Source organism: Micromesistius poutassou, assembly GCF_964030765.1.
Source record: "Micromesistius poutassou genome assembly, chromosome: 20".
In the NCBI taxonomy this organism is placed as follows: Eukaryota; Metazoa; Chordata; class Actinopteri; order Gadiformes; family Gadidae; genus Micromesistius; species Micromesistius poutassou.
In genome coordinates this window covers 7,926,112-7,940,590 of record NC_140290.1, presented here as the reverse complement: position 1 = coordinate 7,940,590, position 14,479 = coordinate 7,926,112, and the positions used below count along the sequence as shown (strand labels likewise).

Here is a 14,479-nt window from a genome sequence, read left to right as displayed (position 1 = left end):
ATAACACAACTTTTTTCAGTTGAAAGATGATATACTAATTGACACTATTACAACGCCAAGTAAGCCCTATTCTGCCTTTGTGGCCCAAAAGTGTATTCACCATGTCCTTACTCACTTTTAACACTGCCAATACACCTTTTGTTACCAGATTACACAAAAGCATTCGCCTAATTTGAACATGGATGTTTACTATAAGCTGGGACACTCAAACAACAACAATAACAGTAGAGTTTAATAACCAAGGATTTTATTTTAAATGTTTGTTGTTAGTTGTCCTTGTATAAATAGAGCTGCTCTATTGTGAAACACATTCCCATATGTACATGGTCTCTATTGTACTTGGAATGGTTTCTCCTACTGTTGTTGAACCACTAGAACACAGAAAGCAGTGAAAAACTGTTCATGTCTCGTACCAAATGGATTTTGGCCAAAATGTGACATGCATTTTTGTCAAAATATTAGGTGTGTGTGTATGTGTGTGTGTGTGTGTGTACGTGAGAGAAAGAGATATAAATGGTTTTAGATATAATTATATATTTTTTTGTTCTCATGCTAATCCTAGTATATTGCGGCACAAAACATCAAATATGCAGAATACAATAATGTAGCTTCCCCGACGTCAGTGGATTTAAAACACAAATCATACTAAGGACCAACTAATGTTTTCTCATATTTTCCCCCTGAGCTCCATTGGGCGTCTGCAAAAACACAATGAACAGAAACAAATGATTAATTTCAAGGGCTTCCTTTAAATTTCATCTGTCCCATGGGCACAGTATATCAAACCCATCACCTACTGAGGTCTTAAGTAGTAGTGAAGTGTACGACACACTCCAAAAATATAATTTCATAGAATTTTTATTCCAGATGGTGACTATCGATGGACGAGAGTGAAGTTAGTCATCAGTAAGTTAGGATGTCTAAATATGGGAAAATTGTTTATTTTGCAGTCTAATTCACATGTGTGTGTCTGTATGTGTGTGGTGACAATCACCAAGAGAGCTGTTAAAAGGCTTGAATAGATGAACGTCATGATTTGAGTGTGTGTGTGTAAGTGAGTGAAAAGAACAAAAACTCTATTGCTGTACAATATTGTGTGTGTGGTTGTGTACGCATGTGTGTATTAGTCCTAGAATTACTTAACTTGTCCTATGTATGTTGAGATATATGTTTGGGTGACCGCTCGCAGAGTGCAGTTGCTCGGGTACGAATGGGTGTGAACTTAAACATATTTTTCTACTTTGTGGTATTCCCATCCCTGTGATGGAAATACTGACTAAGTTTTAGGGACCACCAAACAAACCGTTTATCATGTGATAAACCGTACATTGAGAAAATACATTCAGTGCAGACGTCAAAGTGTTGTCTTAAAGTTAGAGCTGGTGGCTCAGAACTCTTTGGGTGATCAGAAGCCCTGATCCTAATGACTGATCGTAAAGCATGTTCGTGTTGTATCGTCTCTCCTCGGATCTACTGTATGCCAGATTGTTCATTTATTTTTTACCTTACTTTTTTTTTTTCATTTTTCGTCTGAAGCAAGAAATAGTCTTCTTCCTTGCCGTTGTGCGATGACCTGTATGTTGCTTGCTGTGTTTACTCTCGATAAGTGGGGTCCACTTGGTGTGCAGTTTATTTTGAAAGTGTGGGGGTGGTGACTGTGGTTCTGGTATGACCTTTGACCCAGGAGCACTGTTACGTCAAGTATGCTCGTCACAATGCAGTACTTATTAATCTTAAAAAGCACATGGCCACGCCCAAAATAACCTTAAGAAAACAAAAAAGGGGAGCCAATGAGATGCCACGGAATGGAAGGACGGAAGTACACAAAAGGCAGTGTTGTAGGAATGGCATCACTGTTGTATGAGATGGAAAGCTGTACCCACTGTCTGGACCCTTGCTCTCCACTTAGCAAGTCACCAGGTAAACCAAAAGTGAAGTCATTACTCAATGAATGCCCTCAGTCTATTGAAACATGTCTTAAAAATGTAAAAGTTTTGTATTCAACGTTAATCATGTGCTGGATTTTATGTATTTTTTCAGTTGAATAATTTCTAAATGAGTTTGGGATTCTAGTACACATCACTAGAAAGAACAATTTAGAGGATGGTTTGAGTACCGATGAGTAGCATGGAAACTGTTGACGAATGTTTTCGGCTTTGGCCCAGTGAACATGTTGATTGAGTAATTATCTTGGTCCTCAACCTAAAGAGATGAGAATTAAAAAGAATACTCTGGGATGAAGATGGGACTTAATCAAGTTGAGAAACTGGCCGATCCAACCTGTTTCACAATGATTCTACTCTTCAAATTTGAGTTTGAAATCAGTGTACCATGTGTAGAAACCTAGATGTTTGTACGTGAAAATATCAAGTTGTGGAACAGATGACCAAGGAACCGTAAAAAAAACAAAAAAACTACCAGTGACAATTTAAATGTCGTCTTTGTTGTTTTGTAAACAAGAGTTCAAAATGTTAGTAAAACTATGGTAAAATTCTGGATATTGAGAATATTTTAGTGATGAAAAGGTGCTGTATTTATTTTGTGAGAATTGTTGATTATGCTGGGTCTAGCACTCTAGCCAGTTCTGAGAAAATAAAAATCTATAAAAAATTAAGCCCATCGTGGCGTGTGCAATGTTGATTCAAATTTCCTCCAAACAGACCTACACATGGTGTTTCACTTAATACTAGTTTACCTCTTAGAATCAGCTACTCATTTGTAACATTGAGCTAGTTGTTCGTCTAAGAGGAGGTCAAACAATACCATCGAGTTACAGTTTTTGGCTATTTTTGGCTGGCTAGCTGTTGGCTGCCATTTTGGAAAATTTCACACACTTCAAGAAGCCTTGTCTGATTGCAAAAGAAACTGCTCCCAAGTGGGATAGGACCTGGCCCTCTAGTCACACCTGAGTGGCAAAGTTGAGTTTACTTCCAATGGAACCCCTCCAGGGTTTGAAAAATAAGAATTATCTTGCCAATGTCAAACATAACCACAAAGTAACACCATTTTAAAATGTTTGTTTTGAGTTTTATTCAAGTTGGCGATGGACGTTTACATACACCAAAGCATGGGAGCTAGGTGTGCTGGCCTTCACATGGTGGGATAACACGCATAGAGGGCGATGCCACATTGGTTGTGTCTGTTCCTGGCCATCTTGACGTAGCCTTGCTCGCCATAACGAGCACTCCAACTGAAAACAGGAATTAAAAAAAAATGGTGTCAAATTCAAACACTATAGGATGGCCATTTTGTGGTTACTTGTAGCCAAAGAGTTTAAGGGGGCATATGTTCTGAACATTTTTGCCCCCCCCAAAAGGGAAATCCAAGCCATTACCCAGCCATGCTTTACCAGTCAAGCTAGACTGCAAACTCAAATATGTTTATTCAAAAAAAATATATATATTCTTTTTCATTCAAGAACTGAAACGCCACCTGTTCTTGATAAGCCAGTAGTCCTGTCCATGTTCAGTTCCATACCCGACGACCAGCACCCCGTGGTTAACCTTGTGGCTACACGTGTGGTCCCTGTACACACCTATTCAGGGGAAACCTTATTATTCTCTTTGTAAAGAATGACTTGTTTCCCAATACAAACCGAAATCAATTGGCTGGATTACAGTTTAATTAAAGTCTCTCAATAATAATAGTGGCCGTTTGATGTACAGCTTTTCCAATAGTAAATTGTGTCCAGAAGGATGTATTTTTGCAGCCGTTGCATGCAAGTCAGGAAATTAGAACACTTTAAAGCTTTAAACTTAAGTAGAGACTTGAAGGTCGTGGTTAGGCATTTACAGCATCAACGCCACTCACCATGATGGTAGAAGAGGAACTTTGGCCGGGAGGCATCTACGGCAACTGAGATCGGACCAATCATAGCAATGGCATGCTTAAGTGCCACTTCATCCCCTTTTGGCAAGAACTTATAGCCAGAGCAACTCGCGACCTTAAGTTGTGGGTTGTACTTGCATGAGCCGATCTGAAAAATCGAAAGGCATAGAACATTAAAAACCTTAAACTATTGAAACCCTGGAGTCTGAGCAAACCTAGAGACTGACTTTAGAACTGAATCTGCGTTCTGTTAGCCACGATTTTCCAACCTGTCGCCACAATGATGTTGAAGCCCTTAAACCAGTCCTGCCCTTAGCATTATTGAAAACTCACTCTGCCTGTATAGGGGTACGCCGCATCCGAGTCAATGCCATCATTCTTGATGACATAGAGGAAGGCGCCGACTATATAGCCACCGTGGCAGCCATGGTTTCCAAACCTCATGGAGCAGTCCAAGAGGTTCTGGGGACTGAGGGAGACTAGGAAACCATTCCTCTTCTTCAGTTGACCCTCCAACGAACCCACAGCACTGAAGGCCCAGCAGGACCCGCAGGAACCCTGCAACCCCAAGGATGAACTATATTGGATCCCAAAGCAGTTTGAGGCAAGGAATTTTCCAGTCATCCTCAAAGGCCAAATTTTAAGTCAGACAAACTTTTGGCACAGCCATGTATAAATATAAAATACTACAGCAGTTAGCAATTAGGGTCAAATGGATAATCAGACCTGGTCTTTGACTGCTGTTACAAGGCCCTTCTTCCTCCAGTCCAGGCTGGAGGGCACAGACCTCTCGTTGACTCTGGTGAAGTTTGACGGGACCCTTTCAAGGTCGTCTGGGACACGAGTGCCCATGAGGGAACTTGATGCTTCCTCGGTAGTCTGTGAGGAAGTACAAATAAAAGTGGAGGAGCAGGACCACAAGTCTAAACATTAGGGCAGTTCCTCAAATTAATTCAGAAGCCTTTTAATAACCAGGTTTTTTTAAGATCTTTACAACCTTGTAAATTATGCCCAACTTCCCATAAAATAGAAATCATTTGCAACAATAGAGGCACGTAAAATAATCGACCATCAAAATGATCTGCCCTCATGACAAAGATACTAACCAAATCTCCAAAGTGATTCATTGCCAGCTCATAGGTGTGCACGCCCAGATTGGCCTCGAGGTTGTGGACATTGATCATATCCAAGTTCACCTCCCAGATTCGCCTGCGGCCAAACTCTTCCATCTGGATGGTAACACAGGGGAAGCACGTTTATATGACAAGGCAAGTAGTACCACAACATAAAAAATAGCAGGAGTTATTAGAGAGCACATTATAATCATGCATCCTAGAACAAGCAGCTAAAACAACCAGGCAGACTTCATGGCATAGGCCTACCCCCTTAACACACAATATGATACATTTTTTTGCCACTGTAATGATACACACCATATGCAGCAGTCCCAGTCAAACTAGCAAAAAGACTGCACATTTGGTGGCAATTCACAAGATTTTAAAAACAGAACACAGCCATTTCAGTTCCAGGTTTTGATCATTCACCTTCCAAACGGAACACAGCCATTTCAGTTCCAGGTTTTGATCATTCACCTTCTAAACGGAACACAGCCATTTCAGTTCCAGGTTTTGATCATTCACCTTCTAAACGGAACACAGCCATTTCAGTTCCAGGTTTTGATCATTCACCTTAAAAACGAACCAGTCTTGCAAGTTCAGTTGGAAAATGTAGACAATTAAAACACCCAGTCTACCTGATCAGAATACACTTTATTGTGCATCTTCTTCCAAAGTCCCCAATGATTGTCGAGTTCCGGGCTGAGGATGGCCACCGCGTAGCCACACAGAAGGGTCACAAGTAGGCTCCCAAACATGCTGCCACACCTAAAAACGCACCAGAAATGTGCGCCTAAGTATGACACTTTCACTTTACTTATTAGATGACGGTTTTCTGAGACTACAAACAGTGTGTATTGCAGGTAGACGGGAAATAATCCTGAAGTAATCCAGTCAAATATGAATGCTTATATTGGCCTCTTACATGTGGGGACTTTTGCACACTAAGCTATATAAAAAAACAAGTACACCAAAAGAACCTGTCTCTAAATTCAAATGAGTCTCAAAACAGAGTAAGAAATCTGGTTCTTTTACCAGGAGAACACAGCACTGACATACATGCCTGGACACAGAAGACCATGGAAAGAAGTTGGAGCTAATTGGATCGCATGCACCTGTCTGTGTTGTAGCTAATTGAATCAAGGTGTGTCTAATTGAGCCAGGAAGTCATGTCTTCTGTAGACAAAGGATGTTAATTTGACACTAAAAACTAAATAGAAACTTTTTTTTTTGGTAGAAAATAGACATTTTACGACAATATGTTTAATTTTATCCACATTTTATTCATTCATCATAATGTATGCTAATTCAATTAGCTTTGTAATCATTGTTTAATATTCTAATTCTAACTTAAATTCAGGATCATAAGAAATAAACTTAAATGAAAGAACCCAGAAGAAGCATGTGCCAATGAGGAGACACAGAAGAGTAAAAACGTTCAAAACCTTTTATTTTATTCAACATAAGATTTCTTTGTGATGTTTTTGGATGTTTGGATCAGTTGTCCACTATAGGGTAGATGGGATGCCTTGCTATCGCACAGAGATTCTTGTTTCTGGCCATGCGGATATACCCTTGCTCTCCCCACTCAGGACCCCAGCTGGAAAGGAAGAGTGGAGAAATGTTGAAATGTGGAGAAAAGCAAAAAAACACACTATCCAATGTTCAGTTTCATACTTTATCATTGTTAGTTTGCGTGCCACTTTTAATGTGTGGTATGTGTTTGGTCTTTGTAATTATGTGCTTAAGTAGTAGTAGACTTTATTGACCTTGCGGGGCAGTTGGGTTTGCGGCACAGTCGCACTTGATGACAGAACAGTGCATCATACAAAAATGTATGATGCCACTGGAAACAAGGCTATTCAAAACATTTGCCAAATGGTTCAAATAGTTGTATTTGCCTTAAATTACATTGTTTTGGCTCCAATGTCATGCATTTGTACTTAAATGTTCCACTGGGAGTATTTTGTTTATTTAAGCGATTAATGATATTCATATTGGCATATTTTGAATATTGTTCCTATATTCTATCAAACTAAGCTGTGGTCCTCTGGCATTGGTGCTCAAAAGTAGTAGTAGTATTTAACTACTATACGTATATAGCTCCTACTAATTCCTATTGTAGGAACATCAGACCATGGTTGGTTTGGCTTTTTAATGTCTGTCTGATGCTTCAAGCACATACACAAACAGTGTAATTGGGGGGGGGCAGGGTTTGGGGGGGGTCTTCACCTGTTTTTCACAATCCAGTAATCTTGTCCTTGGTCTGTGCCATAGCCCACCACCAGTACAGCATGGTTGGTGATCTCAGAATTGCAGTCTGGTGGATTGTACACACCTATGAAAAAGTAGCATTTTGCTTTAAACAGCTAGCAGTGCAGGAACTGTATTGGATACTACTCTATTAAGGGACCTTTTCCGAAGCTAAATTAAAGAACAGTGGATAATACTGAAAATACTGTCAAAAATGTTATATTGTAATTTGTCCAAAATGGCAAAGCCGTCAGTCAGTGTTAGGGAGTGTAATGCTCTTTACCGTGTATTTCCCAGCAATCTAATTGGTTGTACTGTATGTCATGTGTGTGTTCACCTCACCTTGTTTGTAGTGATGGAACGACGGAAGATCAGCATTGATGCTGACCGACACAGGCCCCACCTCTGCCACGGCAGCTTGCAGGGCCATTTCATTTCCCCTCTGGACAGTGGCAAAAGACACGCAGTAGCCAGCTCTTCCAGTGTCCGAATACCGGCAATTTCCAACCTTTTGAAGTGTAGCGAAATAATTACAAAGAAAATACGCACACACAACTAGGTTGAATCGTGTCTACAGGCATGTCTGGCTGTTGGCTGCATGCTGTCATGCTGTCTGTCTGTCTGTACAGTATGTATGTCTTCATGTACAACGTATAATATGTATGCAACTATCTCTATGGTCTATGGTCCATCTGTCCATTTGATCCATCTGTATGTATGCCTGTCTCTCTGTACATTGTGGGAATGTTTTAGTCAATAATGTCAGCAATTGACCTCTTCCTGTTTTGTACTGCACTTTAGAGGGCCCTTATTTTACCTCCAGGTGTGAGTACAATTAACCATGACGAGCCATTTTCAAAATCTGACCTCCCCTTGACTCTCACAAGTGGTAGCAGGAGGTGGACACGCCCCCTTGTGATGTCACTAAAGAACTGGGCAAGGCAGAGCTTGAAACTGCTTGTAACGGCTCATCACACCCGCACCTGTCGGTAGAGCAGGGTGCTTTCAAGAGAAGCAAGATAGCAGAAACTTGTGTTCAAAGTCATAGTAAATGAACTTTAGCAAAAGGAAAACAGAGGGGACCTTCTCTTCGTAGGGGTAGTATCTCCAGGAGTCGATGCCGTCGTTCTCTATGACGTACAGGAAGGCCTTGGAGACCCAGCCCCCGTTACAGCCGTGGTTCTCGAGGCTGCAGTCCATCAGGTTCTGGGGGCTGAGGGGCTCCAGGACCCCGGTCTTCCTCTTCATCTGGCCCTCCAGGGACCCCACGGCGCTGAAGGCCCAGCAGGAGCCACAATTCCCCTGGGGATTGCAGGTACATGTATGATTATGTATGTGTTAATTTGAGTAAGGGTGTATGGGTGTGTGAGTGATGGGTATGTGTGTGTGTGTGTGTGTGTGTGTGTGTGTGTGTGTGTGTGTGTGTGTGTGTGTGTGTGTGTGTGTGTGTGTGTGTGTGTGTGTGTGTGTGAAGTAGTGTACTACAAGTGCGGGTGTTTATTTGAGTAACTGTATTATATTATTTGAGCAAGTGAAGGTGTTTATGTGTGAGCGAGGGTGTGTGTGTGCATGTAAGTACATCGGGCAGATTTACATTCACCACGCCCTTGAGCAGCTGCTCATGGACCGCTGGCGTCTCTCTCTCTCTCCTTCTGTCCTCCTCACTCACCTGGCTTAGGACGGGAGACACCAGGCCCTTCTCCCTCCAGTCCACCGTCTCTGGGACCTTCTGGACCCCCTTGTCCCATCGTGTGGAGGTCCAGCTGTCGAAGCTGGCAGGATCTTCCTCCATGAGACGGTTGAGCTTTGCGTTCACTTCGTCGGTGGTCTTAAGTTCACACAGAAACCAAACGTGAAGGGTGGACGTAATTCAAATGTTGTGGCTTGTCTCCAGTTGCTGTGTTCCGTTCAGATAATTAGCTTCAGATTAGAAGAAACACACTTTTCGGCTATGATTTTAATTCTGACCGACAATAAGAAGACATAATGTTATTCTATGCTAATTAATTTACAAATGAAATTATATTATTCTTGATACAACACATTACAGTATATTTGTTTCTGGTTCTTTATTGGGGGTCAAGCAGCGAAGCTGCGAGACAACCATTGTTATTCTACGTTGTCCTATTATTATTATCCTGCGATGGGAGTCTATGGCAGCCCATAGAACGCCATGGTAAAAAGTTGTGAAATTTGGCACACACTCAGGACAGTCCCATGATCCCTCACAGTAATTTTTTTTTGTAATTAGTATTTTATTGAGTTTTTATACACCACTATTGCACTGCAATCAACATTGTAGTCAACATTACAATTGACATCTTACCAATTGTTCCTTAGTGATGTTACATTTTTGAAAAAGAAGATAAAGATTAAGCCAAAAAAGGTAATAAAAATCAGGTAGAAATAGTTAAATGAAAAAGAAAAAGTAAAATAATAAAAAATAAAAAAATAAAAAAAATAGAAAAACACACATGGATCAATTTTACATTTTTACAATAAGCACCACTCTCTCATCTTATAGCAATATATTGCACGTACTTTCCCCATTTCGCCACATACTGTTCAGTCCTATCATTAATGTTGAAAGAGATTTTTTCGTAGGATGCCACTTTTGTCAACTCTGTGCTCCACTCCTGAAAAGAGGGCTCACCTGGGTTCTTCCAATTTCTCATTATAATTTGTTTTCCAACCATTATACTGGTCTGAATAAAGTCTGCTGTTCCACAGTTGGATGTTATTTGTGGATCATTTAAGACATAAATCCGCGGGCAGAACTCCAAGCTAGACCGGGTAATGTTTTCAATGTGATCATGAATCTTTAGCCAGTAGTTCTGTATCAAGGGACATTCCCAGAGCAGATGAAGGAGAGTCCCTTCTGAGCTGCAGCACTTCCAACAGTCTGCATTATCCCGCAGCTTCAGCCTGAACAGTCAGCTTGGAGTCCAATAAAAGCGATTAAGAATCTTAAACTGGATTAATCTAATTTTAATGTCTCTTGACACCCTCTTAATGTTTTCACAAATACGATCCCAGTCTTTATGTGTGACATCAATGTTCAAATCTGCCGACCAAGTTAACATTGTCGCATAACATATGGTAACTGTCTGTTAGAATAACATTGTATAGAATATGGAAGCCTCATGCCCCAAATCCATTATTTTCGTAGTCTGAGAGAGAAGATTTGACTGTTGAGGTTCTATTCCTCTCCCTATGACAGTAAGTAACAAGTGACGCATTTGTAAGTACTTCCAGAAATTATTTCTGGGCAGATTGTATTCACCAGTCAACATTTCAAATGACTTTATATTATCCCTCTCATATAAGTTTGCTAGTGTAATAATTCCTTTTTCCATCCAATCTTTCCATAAAAAATAATGTTTATTAATATGTAACTTTGGGTTATTCCAAATACAAGATTCAGAATTAAGATAGACATTGATATTAAAAGCTTTAGAAAACTTCTTCCACACATTAACGAGGTTGGATATGATAGGGTGAGATTTTAATTCGGAAGGTATAGTGCTAGACAGAGCATTTATAGGGGCAAGTGGGGAAAGCAGTCTCTGTTCAATCTCAAACCAGGGAGGGGCTCTCTCAGGAGGCCCATGCCACCCTTATTGATTGGAACTTGAAGCCTTTCTAACTTTATCCTTGCGCGTTTGCCATTCCAGAAACACTTTTTGCAAATTTGGTCGAACCTTTTAAAGTATTTCTGGGGTATTGCAATAGGAAGACATTGAAGCAAATAATTCAACCTTGGGATACAGTTCATCTTAAGGACGTTGACCTTTCCCCATAATGATAAGAATAGTGGTGACCATCTATCTGTATCTAATGACATTTTATTAAAAAGTGGGTCCAGATTCTTTTCGATTATTTTATCAATTTGGTGAGGGAAGAGAATGCCAAGATATTTTATGCCTTCAGTAGGCCACTGAAATAGCCCAGCCTGAAATAAAGTTTTTTGGCAGTATGAGGTCAGTGGGAGGGCCTCTGACTTAGACCAGTTGACTTTATACCCTGATATTTTGGAGAATGACTTAATAACGTCCAATAATGCTGGGACAGATCTGGCTGGGTCCGAGGTAAGCCACAAAATGTCGTCTGCGTAAAGCAGAAGCTTATGTGTAGACTCATTTATTTTAACTCCCTGAATATTCTGATTCTTCCGAATAGCTGCCGCAAGCGGCTCAAGAGCTAGTCAAAAAAGCCCTGGCGATAATGCAGAGCCCTGCTGGTTGCCTCTACCAAGTGTGAAATAAGAGGAAATCAGACCATTTGTTCTCACTGCGGCCTGTGGGTCTTTATAGAGAATATCTATCCATCTGAGAAATGTTTGACCAAATCCAAAAGCTTTAAGCGTATGAAACATATACCTCCACTCCAGCCTATCAAACGCTTTCTCAGCGTCAAGTGAGATAGCTGCCCCTCACAGCAAATTTGAGGTCGCTAGCTCATGAGCTCTAGCGCCACCAACAGGTCAAAGTTGGACATGCATTCATGTTTATAACTTTTGACCCATTCATCCAATATTCACAAGCAAAGTATCATTAGAATCATTGGGCCAAGCCGAGTTCAACGCACCCTATGTAGTTGTTTTGCCCCATGATGGATTTTCCTCCATCTTGGTTTATGTCAAAAACCTCTTCTTTCACAAATTTTATCCAGGTTTTTTCAAATTCAAAACCGTTTGGCTGCGACAGCCAATCAAATTTGGAAGCCAAACAGGAAGTAAGCAATTTCTCAGCAGCCCTTCACATGAGTATGTTTATTTAAAACTCATTTTCAATGTCTGGTGATACTATAAGACCTCCCCATATAGCTAGTTCATTATTTCTCACGGAAACATCTGCGACAGCCAATCACATTTGACTGCGAAGCCGCGAAACAGGAAATAAGCCAATTTCTCAGCAGCCCTTTGACAGATCATAACCAAACTTAGTATCAATCATCATCATGGGGACACTCAATGAACCTGGTGACCTTTGACCTTTGGCCGTGTGTCTGACGTAGATCTATCTTGTTGCTGTGGCTACTCTGGTCTATTCTGCAAATTAGTTTATGGAGTTTATTCTGCTTGGCCTTTGCATTGCTGCTCGCAGCTATATTCAGTTATTGTTTTTCCACATTTGGCCTGAATTAGTCTTAGATCATGAAGCTTATTCTGGATTAAAGGTGACATATTATACCACCAGGTGTGAGTGTGATTAGCCGTTACAAGTCGTTTTGATGGTATAATTGGTATAATATGTCACCTTTAATCCTAGTCAGATATGTATAGGGAGATTACAACCGGGAATCAATGGGTGGTTTGAGTAAGGGCTGTCAAGGGAACCGGTCTGATTCCAGATCGACATTGTTTGCAAGTAGCAGCACTTAGCTGGACGAGAGCCACACGGAGGCGGTGGAGGACCCACCATGTCTGCCAGGTGGTTCAGGCCCAGGGTGAAGGTGGAGTTCCCAGCCTCGGCCTCCAGGTTGTGCCTCCTCACCAGCCTCCACTTGTTCTCCCACACGGCTCTTCTGAACACCGCTTCCACCTGGAGGAGACCATAGCAGATCACGTGTGTGTGTGTGTGTGTGTGTGTGTGTGTGTGTGTGTGTGTGTGTGTGTCTGTGTCTGTGAACGTGTGTAAGTGTGGGTGTTTATGTGAGTAAGGGTGTAGGGGTGTGTGTGTGTGTGTGTGTGTGTGTGTGTGTGTGTGTGCGTGTGAGAAGGAGTGAGTGTGTGTGTGTGCACGGGGGGGGGGGTCGTACCTCATTGGTGTAAACCTTATGGAACTTGGCCTTCCATGCTTCCCATTGGTCGTTGAGGTGAGGGGAAGCGAGACCGATGACCGCAAAGGTCAGAAGGAGAGCCAGTGTGCGCATGCTAGAAGAATAGACATATAGAGGTGAATGTATATAAAAGATAAATAGACTGTGCTTACATAGCCCTCTTAAGCACTGTCACCCACAGTGCTTTACAACTACCACTTTTCACTTACTTAGAAACATATTTATACATATTTATATAAGACACTAAATGTAAAAATCTCTTTGGGGAACTTAGATCATTTTTGTTGATATACATACATTATACATGTACTTTGTTGAGTACCAGTAAGATGAAGAAATTAGAAGCATGATTTGATCGACTTCTGCTATTAACCCTTTTGTCATTACAATCAAAATATTCCACACCACAATGTTTCTCTTTCTCTGAGAAATATGTGTTAGTCAACGAGTCAACTTCTGAATGGTCTCCCTATAAGAATGATGGACAAAAGTGATCTCAGTTTACCTTTCTCCAGTCCAACAGAGCTGAGGTCTTGTCTCCTGAATGATGGAAGTGGGTCTGTGTGCCTGTGTTTGCTTCTCCCATCATATATACTGAAAAAACACACTCTCATAGAGAGAGGAAGTAAAAGTGAAAGAATGTACAATTGGGTATGTTCCCCCCTGTGGTTTAACTGGTCATAAACCAACCTGAAACCTTTAAATATTGGCTGGAATGAATCCACTATAGTCATTACCTGTTGGTAGTTTAAGGGTTTCTCTTTTTGAATCACATTCCTTCCAGCCACATGTAAAAATATGTTTTGTTATCTGTAGTATCAAGTAAACTAGGGTTTGCTACACCCACACACAGCGATTACTAATCTGCAGGATGCATGCTTTGCAAAGGGTTTGTTGCAGGGCAGTTGCAGGCCTAGATGGTTGAGCGGATTGATGCTTGTTTTTCATTTCTGATAACTGTCGTATTTCTTCCTTGCACCCAAAATACTGAGACATACTCCTTGCATGGGTCACCTACTTGATTGGTTGAACTAAATCGCAAAAAGTCCCCTCCATGTCTTCTCCCTGCCTCCATACGTTTCTCTGCCATTGAGAAGTGTGCCATTTCACAGACCTGTGATTGACAGGCAAGGTGGATTTCCCGAACCAGCCGTATGGAAGTTGTCCTGATTGTTCAGAATTGAGCCCGGAGTGATTTGAAATCTAAATTGGTGAAGATACCTATTCCTAGATACATATCTAGGAAACTAGATACTAGATACTAGTTATAGTTAGTCATAGTAGCGGAACCCCATTTCAGTATTGGTTTGTGCTACAAATTGTTCATTCAAATCAGGCCTCGCCGCCGCAGTCAAAAGTAAATTTCGCAGTGATAACGATAGATGTACCCTTAATCACGCGAATGAAGATATGTAAGAGAAGAACTCGCTTTGAATCACAGTGTTGGACTCAAATAAGAATCACCCTGTTGCTAGCCAACAGGCAGGAAGGGCGGGAAGGAC

General features: G+C 41.1%; 2 protein-coding genes across 3 annotated transcripts; both read right to left on the bottom strand.

Moving 5' to 3' along the window:
* Window positions 1–3,066: 3,066 nt before the first annotated feature.
* On the bottom strand, window positions 3,067–6,521 carry LOC311365608 (cathepsin S-like). Its single transcript, XM_084485188.1, has 8 exons — window positions 6,389–6,521; window positions 5,582–5,711; window positions 4,935–5,057; window positions 4,555–4,707; window positions 4,162–4,386; window positions 3,811–3,976; window positions 3,433–3,535; window positions 3,067–3,190 (listed from the first exon to the last, which is right to left on the bottom strand). The coding sequence occupies exons 2-8, from the start codon at window positions 5,699–5,701 to the stop codon at window positions 3,091–3,093; spliced, it is 990 nt and encodes a 329-aa protein (XP_084341314.1). The 5' UTR covers window positions 5,702–5,711; window positions 6,389–6,521; the 3' UTR covers window positions 3,067–3,090.
* Window positions 5,653–13,543, bottom strand: ctss1 (cathepsin S, ortholog 1). 2 transcript variants are annotated; one of them, XR_014639446.1, is made up of 9 exons: window positions 13,483–13,543; window positions 12,957–13,071; window positions 12,617–12,739; window positions 8,866–9,024; window positions 8,280–8,498; window positions 7,539–7,704; window positions 7,176–7,281; window positions 6,389–6,543; window positions 5,653–5,711 (listed from the first exon to the last, which is right to left on the bottom strand). XR_014639446.1 is itself a non-coding variant. In XM_084485187.1 (8 exons), the coding sequence occupies exons 2-8, from the start codon at window positions 13,068–13,070 to the stop codon at window positions 6,441–6,443; spliced, it is 990 nt and encodes a 329-aa protein (XP_084341313.1). In that variant the 5' UTR covers window position 13,071; window positions 13,483–13,543; the 3' UTR covers window positions 6,377–6,440. The 2 variants fall into 2 exon arrangements, 1 of the variants encoding a protein (XP_084341313.1); XM_084485187.1 differs by lacking the exon at window positions 5,653–5,711 and having other exon boundaries at window positions 6,377–6,543.
* Window positions 13,544–14,479: the final 936 nt, after the last annotated feature.